This window comes from Chelmon rostratus, chromosome 20, assembly GCF_017976325.1.
Source record: "Chelmon rostratus isolate fCheRos1 chromosome 20, fCheRos1.pri, whole genome shotgun sequence".
NCBI classification, from domain to species: Eukaryota; Metazoa; Chordata; class Actinopteri; order Chaetodontiformes; family Chaetodontidae; genus Chelmon; species Chelmon rostratus.
Window position 1 is genome coordinate 2,356,429 of NC_055677.1, and position 13,628 is coordinate 2,370,056.

Sequence of the window (13,628 nt, forward strand, 5' to 3'; positions counted from 1 at the left end):
GTGGCAAAGATCAGAGATTAAATGTCTCCGGAAAACAACAGATCTGAGAGGTTTTTAAAGGTCAGCTGCTGTTACTTGTTCGCAGCTACAAGCATTTCGTCTCCGTGATTGATGAGAAATTGAACTTTGGGAGCTCTACGACGGCGATCTGAGAAAAAACAGCAGAAACTGCATTCTTTCTTGTTGTTTCCACTGTTCTCTGACAACATTTTCCTTCAATAAATAAGCTCAGTTTTATAGATTTCTTAGCATTGGGAGCAAAAGGACAAATATTACCGTTCCAGTCGCCTGAAAATTCACTGTTGTGCTTCACCAGCAGGAGCTCAGATATATCTGGAGGAAAGACTTCAGCTTACATTTATCAATATTTGTGATGCTAACATTAAATCAAATTACTGAGAATCAATATCAATGTAGCTCTGTGCAGTTTTTAGCCTCTTTTAGCTCATTGTTTTGACTGCACAAAAGCAGCCAGACAAAGGAAGAATCACATGTTTTGTTTTTTTATATTCCAGTGGCATTCTGGGAAGAAGGAGAAGACAACAAATTCATAAAAAAATTAAAAACATCCACAAAAACTACAAGAGAACTCCGAGCTTCCAGCTTCAGTTCAGTCACTCTCACCAAACACTACAACTAAACAACTAAACTGAGTCGTCTCCAGAAAACAAGATAAAAATTATAATTATTATTATGATTATTATTTCTTTCATCTGCTGGAAATCTCAAATAAACCAGCAGCAGATGATCCCAGTGTTCTTGAAGGCAGATAACTAAGAACAGAGTTAGTTCATTAAGGGCTTGTATAAATGGAGGAGGACCTTAAAATCAACTCTGAATGTTACAGAAAGCGGCTAAAACTGGACTGACGTGTCCTCTCCTCTTGGTTCTGGTTCATAGTTCAGTGTTTTTTGTCTGGAGGTCAGTAAATAATGTGCTTCAAAATAATGAAATGAAGGCATGAATCATCTTTTTAGCATCTTTTTGAGGTATAAATGGTACTTTAGCTGTTTCTAAGGTGGAAAAATTTAATTTTCGTCATCTTTTTGATCTTGGGCTTGTAGTTTAGACCGGAATCCAGGAGAACACAAAGACTTGAAACCTCAGACTGAATCCAGATAGTTAATTTCCTAGATTATTAAACAGCATTTCTCATTTTCTGAAACCGACTAGTAGGATTTCAGTTTTGTCCTCATTTAATTTAAACAGTGTTTGGTCTATATGCAGTACATACAGTACTGTATCATACAGACATGTGCTGAGGGAAGTCATGCATCATGTAGACTCACACACACACACACACACACACGCATCAGGTGTACCTTGAAGTCATACGTGGCGTCGGGGTTCTCGTCACAGGCGATGACCTCCGGGGCCATCCAGTATGGCGTGCCGATAAACGTGTTCCTCCGTCCCACCGTACGATCCAGCTGAGCACTCACACCAAAGTCCACTGTGGACACATACACACACACGCACACACACACACACACACACACACACACACACACAGAATTAAAGGCTTAAATCATGTGCAATATTATTAAGTATCAATGTATCGAGTTACTCCTTTGTGACAATAACAAAAACAGTGTTTTTAGCCGTACACGCTTTGCTCAGCACCAGCAGACAGTATGCAAGATGACACAGTGTGTGTGTGTGTGTGTGTGTGCGTGTGCGTGTGCGTGTGCGTGTGCCCTCTCACCTAGTTTAACCTCTGCGTTCTCCGTCAGCAGCACGTTCTGGCCCTTGATATCTCTGTGGATGACCTTGTGCTGGTGGAGGTGGGTCAGACCCTGGAGACAGAGAAACCGATGTTAACTACTTCCTGTTCTCCAGGCCTTAAACACGTTCTGCTGCCCCCCTTTCATCAGCTGAACGTATACTGCAGTAAACATGTCCGACTGTACCGCACTGTTCTACTTCTACAACATTCAGGTCTTGATGGCCATATCTCCAGGTTACAGTACAGGTGATAAACGTTTGTGGAACATTGTGGAACAGGCTTGTGGAACATTTGCTCTGACAGACATTAATACAATGAGTCCTCAGTCTCCTGCTATGGTTCCTTTAGAGAACACACGTCCTCATTAAGAGCTTTTAATTTTAAAATGTCCTGAGTGCAACTTCACTGCAGCAGAAAAAATAAGAAATAATACAGAATATAGGAATAAGGTGTTCCTCAGGGATCTTTCCGGGGTTCCCTTATATTTCTACCAAACTTTTATTTACAACTTTTATGACAGATAATTCCAGTTCTCACCCTGAGGATCTCTCTGCAGATGTAGGCGATCCACTCCTCCTTCAGAGAGTTCCCTTTGGTGTTTTTGATGAGGTCTGTCACCGAGCCGGCCCCGCAGAACTCCATCACCAGCTACACACACAGAAACAACGTAACTGTACAGATTATCATACGTTTTTACATCTACTTATAGTTCAAGATTTTAAAATCAGAAAACAATTGATGAAAGAACTGTTAATTTATCTTCACTTTAATTACAGTTTGTCTTTTTAAGACATTGCAGACATTTACTTGACATCAGCTCTTTTCAGAATTCAGGAAATTGCTTAACTTAAAGAGGAACTTAACACCAAATCCACCACTGAGTTAGTAAATTTCATGTAAGATCACTTTATTAGACTGTCAATTGATTGTTGTCCCTGGTGTTTATTGCAATGGCAGCTCTTAACATTTCTTCCTCCAAATAATAAAAAAATCAACCTAGACGATCAACATCAGGTTAACCTAAAACATACTAACGCCCCCTTTTAAGGACAATAAAAGCAGAAATCAACTCTGCTGTGTGGAGAAATTCAGCTATTACAAAAGTTATAGAAGCACAGGAGCAATTCAGGCAGAAATTGAGACACTGAAAACTTTTCTGACCGACATCAGGTGGCAGAGTGTGTGTTCAAGATGCAACGAGGTGTTACGTCGCTCTTTCAGTTCCAGACACATGTACGTACCCACAGCTGGTCATCCATCCCAGGGGGGTTCTTCTTGATGAAGGCTCCATAATAGGTTGCGATGTTCCTGTGGTGGCTGTACTTCTTTAACATGTTGATCTCTGCTTTAATCTCCTCCTCCTCATCCTAAAACACACACACACACACACACACGCAACACAATGCTAACACGGAAACTCTGTGTTTACTGAAATGTGAAAAATGTGAATCCTGGAGGAAATCAGATAAAGAAAAAGGCTGGTGAGGACAAACTGCCCTCGAGCCAGGCGGCGTACGCTCATTCCCAAGGTGTGTGTGGGTACGTGCAGCTTTAATAAGGCTGTGTGTGTGTGTGAGAGTGTGTGTGTGTGTGGCACTTACCCCCGTGACGTCCATGACCTTAATAGCAGCAAGCTGGCCTGTTTTGACATGGCGACCCTGGAAAACACAGAAAAGGGATAAAATGAGCAAGAGGCTCAGTGGGTGTTTGTGTGTGTGTGGGGGGGGGCTGTCAGTCATTATGCATATTGCATTTAAAAATCAATGACAACGACTAACAATGACACTACTCTTGCAAAACAGCTCCTATTCAAAGGCTGACAGGTGACTTATCAGATACCTTTAGAAAACACTTGTGTTCATTTTAAATAAAGCAATGTTGAGCTTCCTCCAGAGATTCGTTCTGGCGTTGGGAAATAAAAACCTTTATTTTTGCTGGCTGCTGCAGTTAACGAGGAGAGGCATGTAAGACAACAGCGAATCATCTGTTGTCATGAAAACATGTGACCTGTGTGTGTTCACCTCTCTGCAGAATCAGGAGTGTGCGTTTGTGTGTGTGTGTCAGTGAGTCACTGCTGTGGGTTTGTGGAGGAGAGCTATAGCATATAGACCCCCCTTATAAACCCTTAAATGTTCTCAAATCACGTTATTGCTCGTCATGTTTTAAGATAAGATAAGACAGAACTTTGTACAAAGTTGGGAAGAGTGCAAATAAAGAATATAATGAAGGCGCAAATATAAAAATATTAGTAAACAGAAATCCATAATCCATAAACTGCAAATACACACAATGTTATAAATATAAGGTTAGCAGCATGTATCATGAGTGGCATATACGCAGGTGCAGTGCAGGTAAGTGTGTTAATGATTATGTCCCTGACAGTCGTAAAGGCTGTATTCCATCTGATTCTCAGTGTATATATGTATATGTATAGTGTGTATATATATATATATTTAGAGAAAAATACCTTCTCTCTATCAATCAGGTGACCCCCATAGATGCACGCCTGTTTCTAGACCAAACCACTCAGTGCTGATATGTGATTGGCTGTCGTATTTAAATGTTCTGGCTCTGCAGAAGAACATTCATGAAGCTGCCTAAAAAACTTATTTAAGTTGGATACAATTGTTGTTGATGATCACAGGTTCCAGTTCATGAGCTAATTTAGATAATTGTTTCCCATCTGTGTTGATTTACCGCCAAATCACCACAGAAAATTCCCTAATAAAAAAATACTGTTTTCAGTCCTGGAGCTCGTGGAAAAATATTTCCGCAGTGCCGGGAAATTATTTCGCCACGTTTGACCCAAAAGGCTCCAAATTTAGATCTCTGGATTTCTTGTTCAGGACAACGTCCTGCCTTCTCTCCAAGAGCAACTCGCTGTGGTGACATGTGCCGGTAACATCATCTACTAAAATGACCTTATTTTCTTTATCCCCTAAAATTAGGCGTGTCAAACTGATTCCATAAAGGGCCGTGGGGCTGCAGGTTTTTGTTCCAACCAAGGAGGAGGACACCTGGCTGGAATCAATTAATCAGCTGATCTCAGTCTTCAGCTGATAACTAAGTGATCCCTTGATGTTGATTGGTTGGCCTGGTGTGCTCCTCCTTGGTTGGAACAAAAACCTGCAGCCACACGGCCCTTTATGGAATGAGTTTGACATGCCTGCCTTAAATGTTCCTCATAGTAGAAACTGTCAAAATTACAGCTTTGTTTCAGATGGTCTCAAAAAGTCTCAAAAAGACAAATTAAGATATTCATTCCCCCTTACAGTCACTAACTTTAGGGACGTTTGTTATTATTTAAGTAAAGATTAAAGCAAATCTAAGGTGAGTTTGTAAAGCTGTCAATCAATTATGTCGCAACTTTCATATTTCTTAATTATGACCTAGTGTTTCTCTTAATTATGAGAAAAGTATCTTGTAAATGATAGTTTTCTGGTAAAATCAATCAATCAGCTTGAGCCGACAGGGAGGCTGACAGCCGACGTCTCCTGAGCGAGTCACTGTCTTCAAACCTTCCTGCTTTGTGACCAACAGAGATGTAACAACATCGACCTGCGACTCTTCAAATATTGTTCAGAGTCAGCAGTCTTAAACAGGAAAACCATCCAGTGTTTCACATGAAAAATGATTTTGATAGTGACAACGAGGTGTCGGATCCCATCGAACAGGTGCTGGTCCCAGAGTAAGTCCTGGTCCCGACCCCTCAGTTGTGAGCTGCTGCACTAGAGGATGAAAGTGTAACTGCAGAAGTGATTAAATCCAACACCGAGTCCAACTTCTCCTCCTCCAAACTGAAGCCAGTGCCACAGCTGTTAAAGCGAGAAAGTGGAAATTTATCCACCTCATACCACCAGCCCACCACCCCATCACACACAGACCGTCTCCTCATGGTAACCTAGCAACAGGGCTGGTAGGTTGTTTAGTGAGGGCAATGAAATGGGGGGGGGGGTTGGAAGTGGCAAAGTGATGGCAGTGTATGTGTTTTTGTGTGTTTATGTGTGTGTTAGCAGGCCATGATATTTCACACTGTGGGTCACTTGCACATGTGAATTGCTCAGATTCACGCGCACACGCACACACACACACACTTGGTTACTCAGTGTTGCATCAGACACTGAATGTATCTGACAGGCTGAAACCACCTCAGAGTACGGAAAGTCTCTTGTTCTCTTTTCCCCATCTTTCTGTCTGTCTCATGTTTTTTCCTGTTTTATCTCTCTCTGTCTGTCTGTCTGTCTGTCTGTCTCTGTCTGTCTGTCTGTCTCTCTGTGTCTGTCTGTCTCTCTCTCAGTCTTCGGTGTCTCTCTGTCAGTCATGTTGCAGCAGCAGCAGCAATCATATGAAGGGCAAGTGGACGAGGTATAAGCTGGAGGATAGTGTGAGTGTTACTGTCAGTCTGAAGCTTGATTTATGCTCGCTTTATGTCACACCTCACTCTGCGTTTATACCTCTGCGTCACTAAAATACATACAGGCAGAAACCAAATGAAGCAGAGCGACCACAGCTAACCTCTGACCTCTACCTGCTCCGACAAGGCTGCTGTCTTTTCAGTGATGGAAACGCCCAGAAATAAGATGTCATAACACACAGTTTTCCTGTAATTCTTGTTTAACGGAGTTGAAAGAACAACGGTAAGGAAAACTGTTAAATCCCTGTGACGTGTGAGCTGCAACGTTCAAAAGTCACCATGTCCACGACAGCAACATTTACGCCTCGTTCCTGTCAGGAAATCTGCAATAACTGAAACGACTTGTGAACACCCCACAGACTTATGTTGATATGATGAACTTGAATTTGAAGATGCAGCAGTTACGCAGCAACATGATCATTCATTTGCTGTCGTGTTTGTGTCACCTGATGAATGAATAGCCTCTCTCTTTTAGCTCTGTTTTTGGTCTCCTCCAGCTCCTGAGGGAAATTCATGGCTCTTTAGCTGCTAAATGGTGCACTATACGTTCACCAGCTCGTCTCCAATTGTGTGTTAGAGCGCTGAGAGCGAACCAGAACAGTGACACCGTTGTTTTCACTTTATTATTTCATTCATTGTTATTGTAAAAATCTTGTTTATAGACACTTTATATGTAGAACTGTATAATTTTAGCTTAACAGTCAGTCAACATCTTTTAATCTACTCTGGATACTTACTCTACTTTGGATGTCTGATTTTAAGCCAAGCTAGCAGGCATGCTAACAGGTTATAGTTAGCATGAATTTTAGCATGAAAGTCAGCATGCCATATTGGCAAGCTAACCAGCAATGCAAAGCATTTGCCTATGCTGAGTTAAAGGATAACTTTTTTACAACTTGGACCTTATTTGTAGCATTAAATACGACCATTTACTCACCCAGACAACTTTGGTGGCATTTGGAGTCGTTTTGAAGAAATTAGCCCCAGAGGAGCGGCGCGTATATCCGTGTAATGCGAGTACTCGGGGCATCCATGCGCATCTGCGGCGAAACTCGTTCATGCTGGTGCTATTCCCCTCTGAGCCCGTGGTGGCATGTTATCAATATCCGGCGTCTCTAGACAACTACCTCTGACATGAATGATGTCATTACCAAACGCCGGGAGCTGCGAGCAGCCAGCCACAACACAGCTGACTCTGCGGCGGTCGGCTACGAATACACAATAACGAACCATAGCTGTGCCAAACTACAGCTAAACTAGCCGACCGCCGGCTCAGAGGGGAATAGCACCAGCATATCATAACTAAATATTGGAATATGAACGAGTTTCGCCGCAGATTATGCGTTTATAGAGGCTGCGCATGGATGCCCCGAGTACTCGCATTATACGGATATACGCGCCGCTCCTCTGGGGCTAATTTCTTCAAAACGACTCCAAATGCCACCAAAGTTGTCTGGGTGAGTAAATGGTCGTATTTAATGCTACAAATAAGGTCCAGGTTGTAAAAAACAAAAGTTATCTTTTAACAGTTTGCATATTAATGTTTACATTTTAGCACTGTGGCAGGAAAATATGCTAAACATGACATGCTAATGCTAGCACTAACATGCTAACATGTGGGCCGCACCTCCAGCCTTGACATTTCATTCTGAACTTCTTTCAGGTTATAGCATCGCTGCGATCACTTTGACATGTCCTGCAGCAACGTCAAACACAGAACACGCAGAGGACACGACTACAGGACATGAAGCACGATCAAACACAAAAAAATGCGAAGACATGAAGCGACCACGAGAGACAGAGAGCACGCTCAGCCATCAAAAACATCATCGGCCGCCAGGACTCACACCAGCAGTTTAATGGGAAACGAATCATCGGCTGAGTCATCACGAGCACTTAACAGCGACCTGAGAGATAAAAGACTACTTCACCCTGCTAGACCTGGACTCTCTTTGTCTAAATCTCCTCCGCAGGGCAGGAGCTCAAACTCTCCATTCAGGGGATGAGCGACATTGTTTGTGGAGCTATTTCAGGCGTCCCTGGTTCCAGAAGCAAACCAGTGCTGTTCATTTTTCCCATAGAGGACATTACAGTTGGAACACTTCTGCAGCTTGGTTTGGTTGAATCATTAGCATGAAAAATTAAAAGGTGCATTAGAAAGTGTCTGCTTAATTGATAAAAAATATGCAAAACCTTCAGATTAGACTTTGACTACGACTCTCATGGAGCATTTCAGCAAGAAACATCCAACAGCTGCAACAGACAACACTGCATGACCAGTTTTTGTTAACATACTGAACCTTTAGCAGGACGTTTGTACGTGTCTGCTGCGGTCAAATATTTATCTGACAGATTTATCCTTGATCCATCCTGAACTTCTCTGTGATTTGTAGGTCTAAGGTGCGAAACAGGAATTAACTGAAACCTCGTCAAGGTGGTTAGCAGCAGCTTCCTGTCACAGATTAAAATAAATGACGGCTCATAGATATGTACTGTTTCAGTGCCTTGACTGAGCTGTTTCCAGGGCTCACTCAGATCTACTGGAGACTTTACCGAGTCGTTCCACATTTTGGGGGGATTCTGGGATTTACTCAGCAAAGTTATTATCCAGATAACTCGGCAAACGTGCTTCTTGGGCTTCAGGTTAAGAGTATGAAGTGTTGCTGTGACTGCAGGACAAATGGCAGCGATCCACCACGATGAAGCAATAAAAGGCGATGGAGATAAAACAGCAGAGATGAGAGGAAGCGATACCATCTCAGACAGGCTCTTTGTTTTGCTATCTCTCTTCCTCCGACACCGACGGCCGGCCAAACAATCTCCCAGAGGTGACACCGAGCTCCCGGCGTGTGAGCGTGTGTGAGAGATTATGGCGGCCTCGAGATGGCACGAGGAAGCCGTCTTAAAACACCACCTGAATCCACACATGCAGGGAGAGAGATAAAGATAGCGACGGAGCGAGAACAGAGGGAGGTGGCAGGTGAGGAGGAGGAGGATGACTGGAGATAGGAAAGGGCAGAATATCCTTTAGAGGCAGCCTGAGGCGTAAAAACACACCTCAGGTCCCGCGTTCAGACAAGCCTCACATTCTTAACCTGAACACAAGCCTCGACACATAGAGGCAGGGACGGAAAGACACCGCAGCGAGACTCCATCCCGGCACAGGAATCATTACAGCACATACAAATGTGGGTAATCAGCGTCACTTTCTGTTCACGTATTATTGTGATGGGAAAGCATACTGCACCATATTCGGCAGAGGTGACCCTAAAAGGTTGATGAGCGAAGCAGAGCTGTGTTTTAGGTGTTAGCTGAGCGAGTAGAGCATCTTCTGCTGCCCAACGAATCACATTTTTCAGGAAACACAAGAGATGAATGGAGAGCTCAGCAATCCCAGGAGATTTACTTCCTTTTCCAGGTTTTCCAGGATGTTTTTAAGCATGTGTGGACTTGTGTGGCTGTCATACGCACTGAAACAAAACCTCAGTCATGCCTCCACGCAGCTCTCGTGGTTTGAAGCTCGAGTCCAATCTTGAAACGTCATTATTACAGTAATACAACTTTTCAGCTGCAGCTGTTTCGTCCAATTGCTTTTCGTGCTCAAATGGCACCTTAGAGTTCAGCTGCGTTGTATCATAATTACCAGTTTCTGACTTCTAAACAGTGTTTATGTCAATATCCAAAGCCTAATTACGACTGGGAAACTGTGTTTTCTGAGAGCTCCGATATATTCGACTGTAAGCTGCCTGAAAACAAAGCAAACATGGAGGTCGGTCCAAGTCTGATGTTGAATTAAGCCCAAATTCAGTGGCCACAGAGAAATCAGGAGCTGTCAGAGAATGTGAACAGCTTTCTGAATGTCCTCTAACTATCGTGAACGTGGTGAAAAATATGTATGAGAAATCAACAAATTGTTCAATCGGGGCTCAAATCAGAGAGCAGAGCAGCCTTCAGCAGGTGAAGCACTGACTGACAGCAGCGACGTTACAACAACAACAATGATCCAGAGCTCTGCATGTGATGGACGTTCCTGCTCCGCCAGCGTTTAAACGATCAGGAGATTATTTTTTTACTGTGATCGAGGGGAGCAACTTTTCATGATCGTTAACGATCGTGTTGATTTGGTGCTTAAAAGTCGATGATCTATTTTGTTTGTCACTGTCAGACACTGATGATGCTCAAAATGTCCCCAAAATGAGAGACTTGACTCATCGGCATTACTCAGCCTTCTCTCTCAGTTCATCACAAACATTCAAAACCGCCACATTTGGAGGAGAAGGACAGGAAGTGGGAAGAATCGCTGTACAGTGATCCCTCGCTATAACGCGGTTCACTTTTCACGGTTTCGCTACTTCACGGATTTGCATCGTGCATTGTGTTCTGCATTCTGATTGGCTAAAAAGTCACTCCGCTTCTTCTTACGTACACGTACGTAAAACATACGTGCAAATTCTCTTGCAATTTCGAGTTTCTCTAAAACCCATAATGTCGACAAAACGCTCTGGACCGACAAAAGCACCTGCGGCAGGGCCCAAAAGGCAGTGGAAGATGCGGAAAAAAAAGAGTGACAACAACTGCCTATCACTATGTTCTTCTCCCGAACAAACACACCTGCACCGCGGGCTTCAAAAGAAGAAAACACTGCAGAGCGGAGTCAGGATGCAGCGGCTCAGTCTGAAGAGCAGTGAAACACACCTGAGTCACTATTTGTCCGACTGTACTTTGTATTTTTTCATAATCATTTTTAATTTTCTCCCGTTTAATCCAATCACTCGGGTCGCGGTGGGCGGTGCTAATCTCCTCAATTTGAAGCCTTCTGTTCACATCGATGATTAAAATTATTATTTGACAGAACAGTACAGAAGTTATTTGTTAAAAAAAAACGTTTCTAAAGTACTTTTATTTGTGAAACAAATGCTTGAGCCTGTAAAATGGTTTGTTCTTTCTTTTCAATGTATAATAGAGTATTTAATTGTATAATAATTGTAAAAAAAAAATAAAGGTTTCTACTTCACGGATTTTGCCTATCACGGGTTCTTTTTGGAACGTAACCCCCGCGAAAAACAAGGGTATACAGTAATCAGAAACGTAACAGGTAACTAAAGCTGTCAGATAAAAGTAGTGGAGTACAGAGTAAATATTCCCCTCTGAGATGTTTCGTATCAAGTTGCATCAAATTTAAATGCTCAAGTAAAGCGGAAGTACCTCAAATTTGTACTCGCATAAAAATACTTAGTTACCTTCCACCTCTGCAAAACACTGAACCCCAGCAAACAAAAGGCTGTGACATCAGAACACCAGAGAGACGGAAACACTGGACTCAGATCAGCTCTTATAGAGCAGAGAATTTGCATTCGGAGCTAAATCAAACACTTCCGTGTACCTCGCGTGTTTGCATCTGACTCAGGACAAAAGCCTTCCAGCTGCCAGGAATGTGCTGAAAATGAGGCCTGAATGAGGAAGGAGGCGTTGCTGGAGGGCTTTTAAACCAGATCCGTGCTTCAGTCTACGCCTAAATGCCTCCAGCGTAGGAATCGATTCATCGTTAAGTTTTGACAAATGAAGACCACAAAAGTGTCAAGCTTTAATTACACTCTTAAAGTTATTATGTCGACATTCTTCCTGCACACAAAAACTCTTCATTTAAATCTTTGTTTTATCTAATCTTATTATGACCAAGCAAGTGTCCAAAAGACGCTGTTATACATGGCGTATTCCCTTTGTTTCGAGCAGTCACGAGCTGTTTCTGACAATAAAAGCTCTCAGATGTGCTTGTTAATCAGCTGCTGCTGCGTTCAAATCCTCATTTCAGGCAGTGAGTGAATTAACAGCTCACTCTGATTAACAACGACACCAGCGCGGAGGGACAAAACGAGAGAGACGCTGGGAGACGGGGCACGCCGGCTGCAGAAGCCTCTCCGGGTGTCAATCAACACGACGCGTTTAACAAACTGCACTTTCTAAACGCTGATTCGTCAAACCAGTGAAACCAGTGCGATGAAAAGGTGGCTGGTTCCATTCCCCTGCTGCAAACATGGCGCTCAGCACGACACCAAACTCTGATAACGTCGACAGCAGCAGCGAAACGCCCGCTTTGAGTGCTTTTTACTCTTTAATGCTCTCCAAGAACTGACAGCCTTCCACCATCACTCAGATCTTCCTCTTCTCAGGCCGCTCACTGCGAGGGATTACTGAACGAGGGAGCTGGGAGGGGAGGCGTCAGCAGCCCCGAGGGGACAGGAACCAGCTGGAGGACGTCGGCAGGGAGGGCGAATGAAAAAAGGTTCTGCTGTGTGTCAAGAAATGCCAGAGTCACAACTGAAAAGTAACTGAGTACATTTTCTCCTCTACTCAGACTTGCCACTTTGGATGACTTCTTGCTTTTCCACCGCTTCATTTCAGAGGAGAATGCTGGGTAATGCTTTTTTTTACGACTCCCACAGCTTCGTGTGAATTTCCTGAGAAGCGGCTGACGTGTAATTGCAAATTTCTGATGAGGTTTCTTGGAAAAAAAAAAAAAAAAGATGTGATTTGGCACTAATTATAGGCAAAATGGAGACACTTCCAATTAATTAATTCCAGTTAATTTCTCGCTGAGCCTGGAGAGTCTTCTGCTGAGTGCACAGCAGGTCTGTTGACATGTAAAAATGTGGAAAATCTTTACAGATTATATGTATATTTCCTGTAGTGCCTTTCCTCTGCATTTGTTTTAAATTGCTGTGTATGAACAGTATTATCAGCACTGAAATACTAACTCAAGTCAGTTTTTATAGTATTAATACTTGATGCATTGATCTGCTCGCTCTTATTCGGTGTTGCTATTGGATCCTCGGTGCGATTGTATCTTTTATGAGGTGATATTTCTCTCTGTGTATAATAAGAAGTCTTAATTTACCCACCATGCTTTCATCATTTTGTTCTATCAATCATTTTGCCAAAGGGAGGCGTCACCTTGTTGGAACAGCCGATCGATACCGAACATCCGAAAACCACAATGAATGTGTCAAGGCTCGGTGTGAGAGAACACGCACACACACACACACACACACGCTCAGCCTCTCTGTCTGCGTGGGCGTCTCTCAGTAGTAACTTCAGGTTTGGTCAAAAATGAAATTGTGTCGTTTCTCTGAGCTCATGCTGGAGTCAGAGGAGGAGGAGAGGATTATAACCCATCATGTCGCCATTTTATACGGCCCCTGAGACAGCAAATAAATGAAAATGTTGGGTGGGCGGCCATCTTCCTTGACCTGTTGGGTTGCGAGACACCAGCACAGAATTCATCCTGCGTGGTGGAAACCAGAATCCACATCGCACCAACCTGCAGGCGACATGGAGAGCGAATCCCGCCGCCTGTTCAGCTCAGCTGGACTACAGAGTCCAGGTTCGCTGCCGTGTACGTGCAGCTGGGAAAATGTGGTGTGTCGTACACCGAGCGTAAATTAAACGTGAGAAATGCTTCAAAGATGAGTCCGATTGAGCTGCATCAAT

The 13,628-nt window shown here is 43.2% G+C and overlaps 1 protein-coding gene across 4 annotated transcripts in view; it reads right to left on the bottom strand.

The window, feature by feature from the left end:
• tnikb (TRAF2 and NCK interacting kinase b) overlaps positions 1 to 13,628 on the bottom strand; it is a 55,287-nt gene that overhangs the window by 36,787 nt on the left and 4,872 nt on the right. For all 4 annotated transcript variants that reach the window (XM_041961263.1, XM_041961262.1, XM_041961261.1 and 1 more), the window contains exons 3-7: positions 3,328 to 3,384; positions 2,968 to 3,093; positions 2,264 to 2,374; positions 1,706 to 1,796; positions 1,323 to 1,453 (exon numbers count right to left, since the gene is read on the bottom strand). In XM_041961263.1, the coding sequence (XP_041817197.1) occupies positions 1,323 to 1,453; positions 1,706 to 1,796; positions 2,264 to 2,374; positions 2,968 to 3,093; positions 3,328 to 3,384 (516 nt within the window). The remainder of the gene's footprint in view (positions 1 to 1,322; positions 1,454 to 1,705; positions 1,797 to 2,263; positions 2,375 to 2,967; positions 3,094 to 3,327; positions 3,385 to 13,628) is intronic.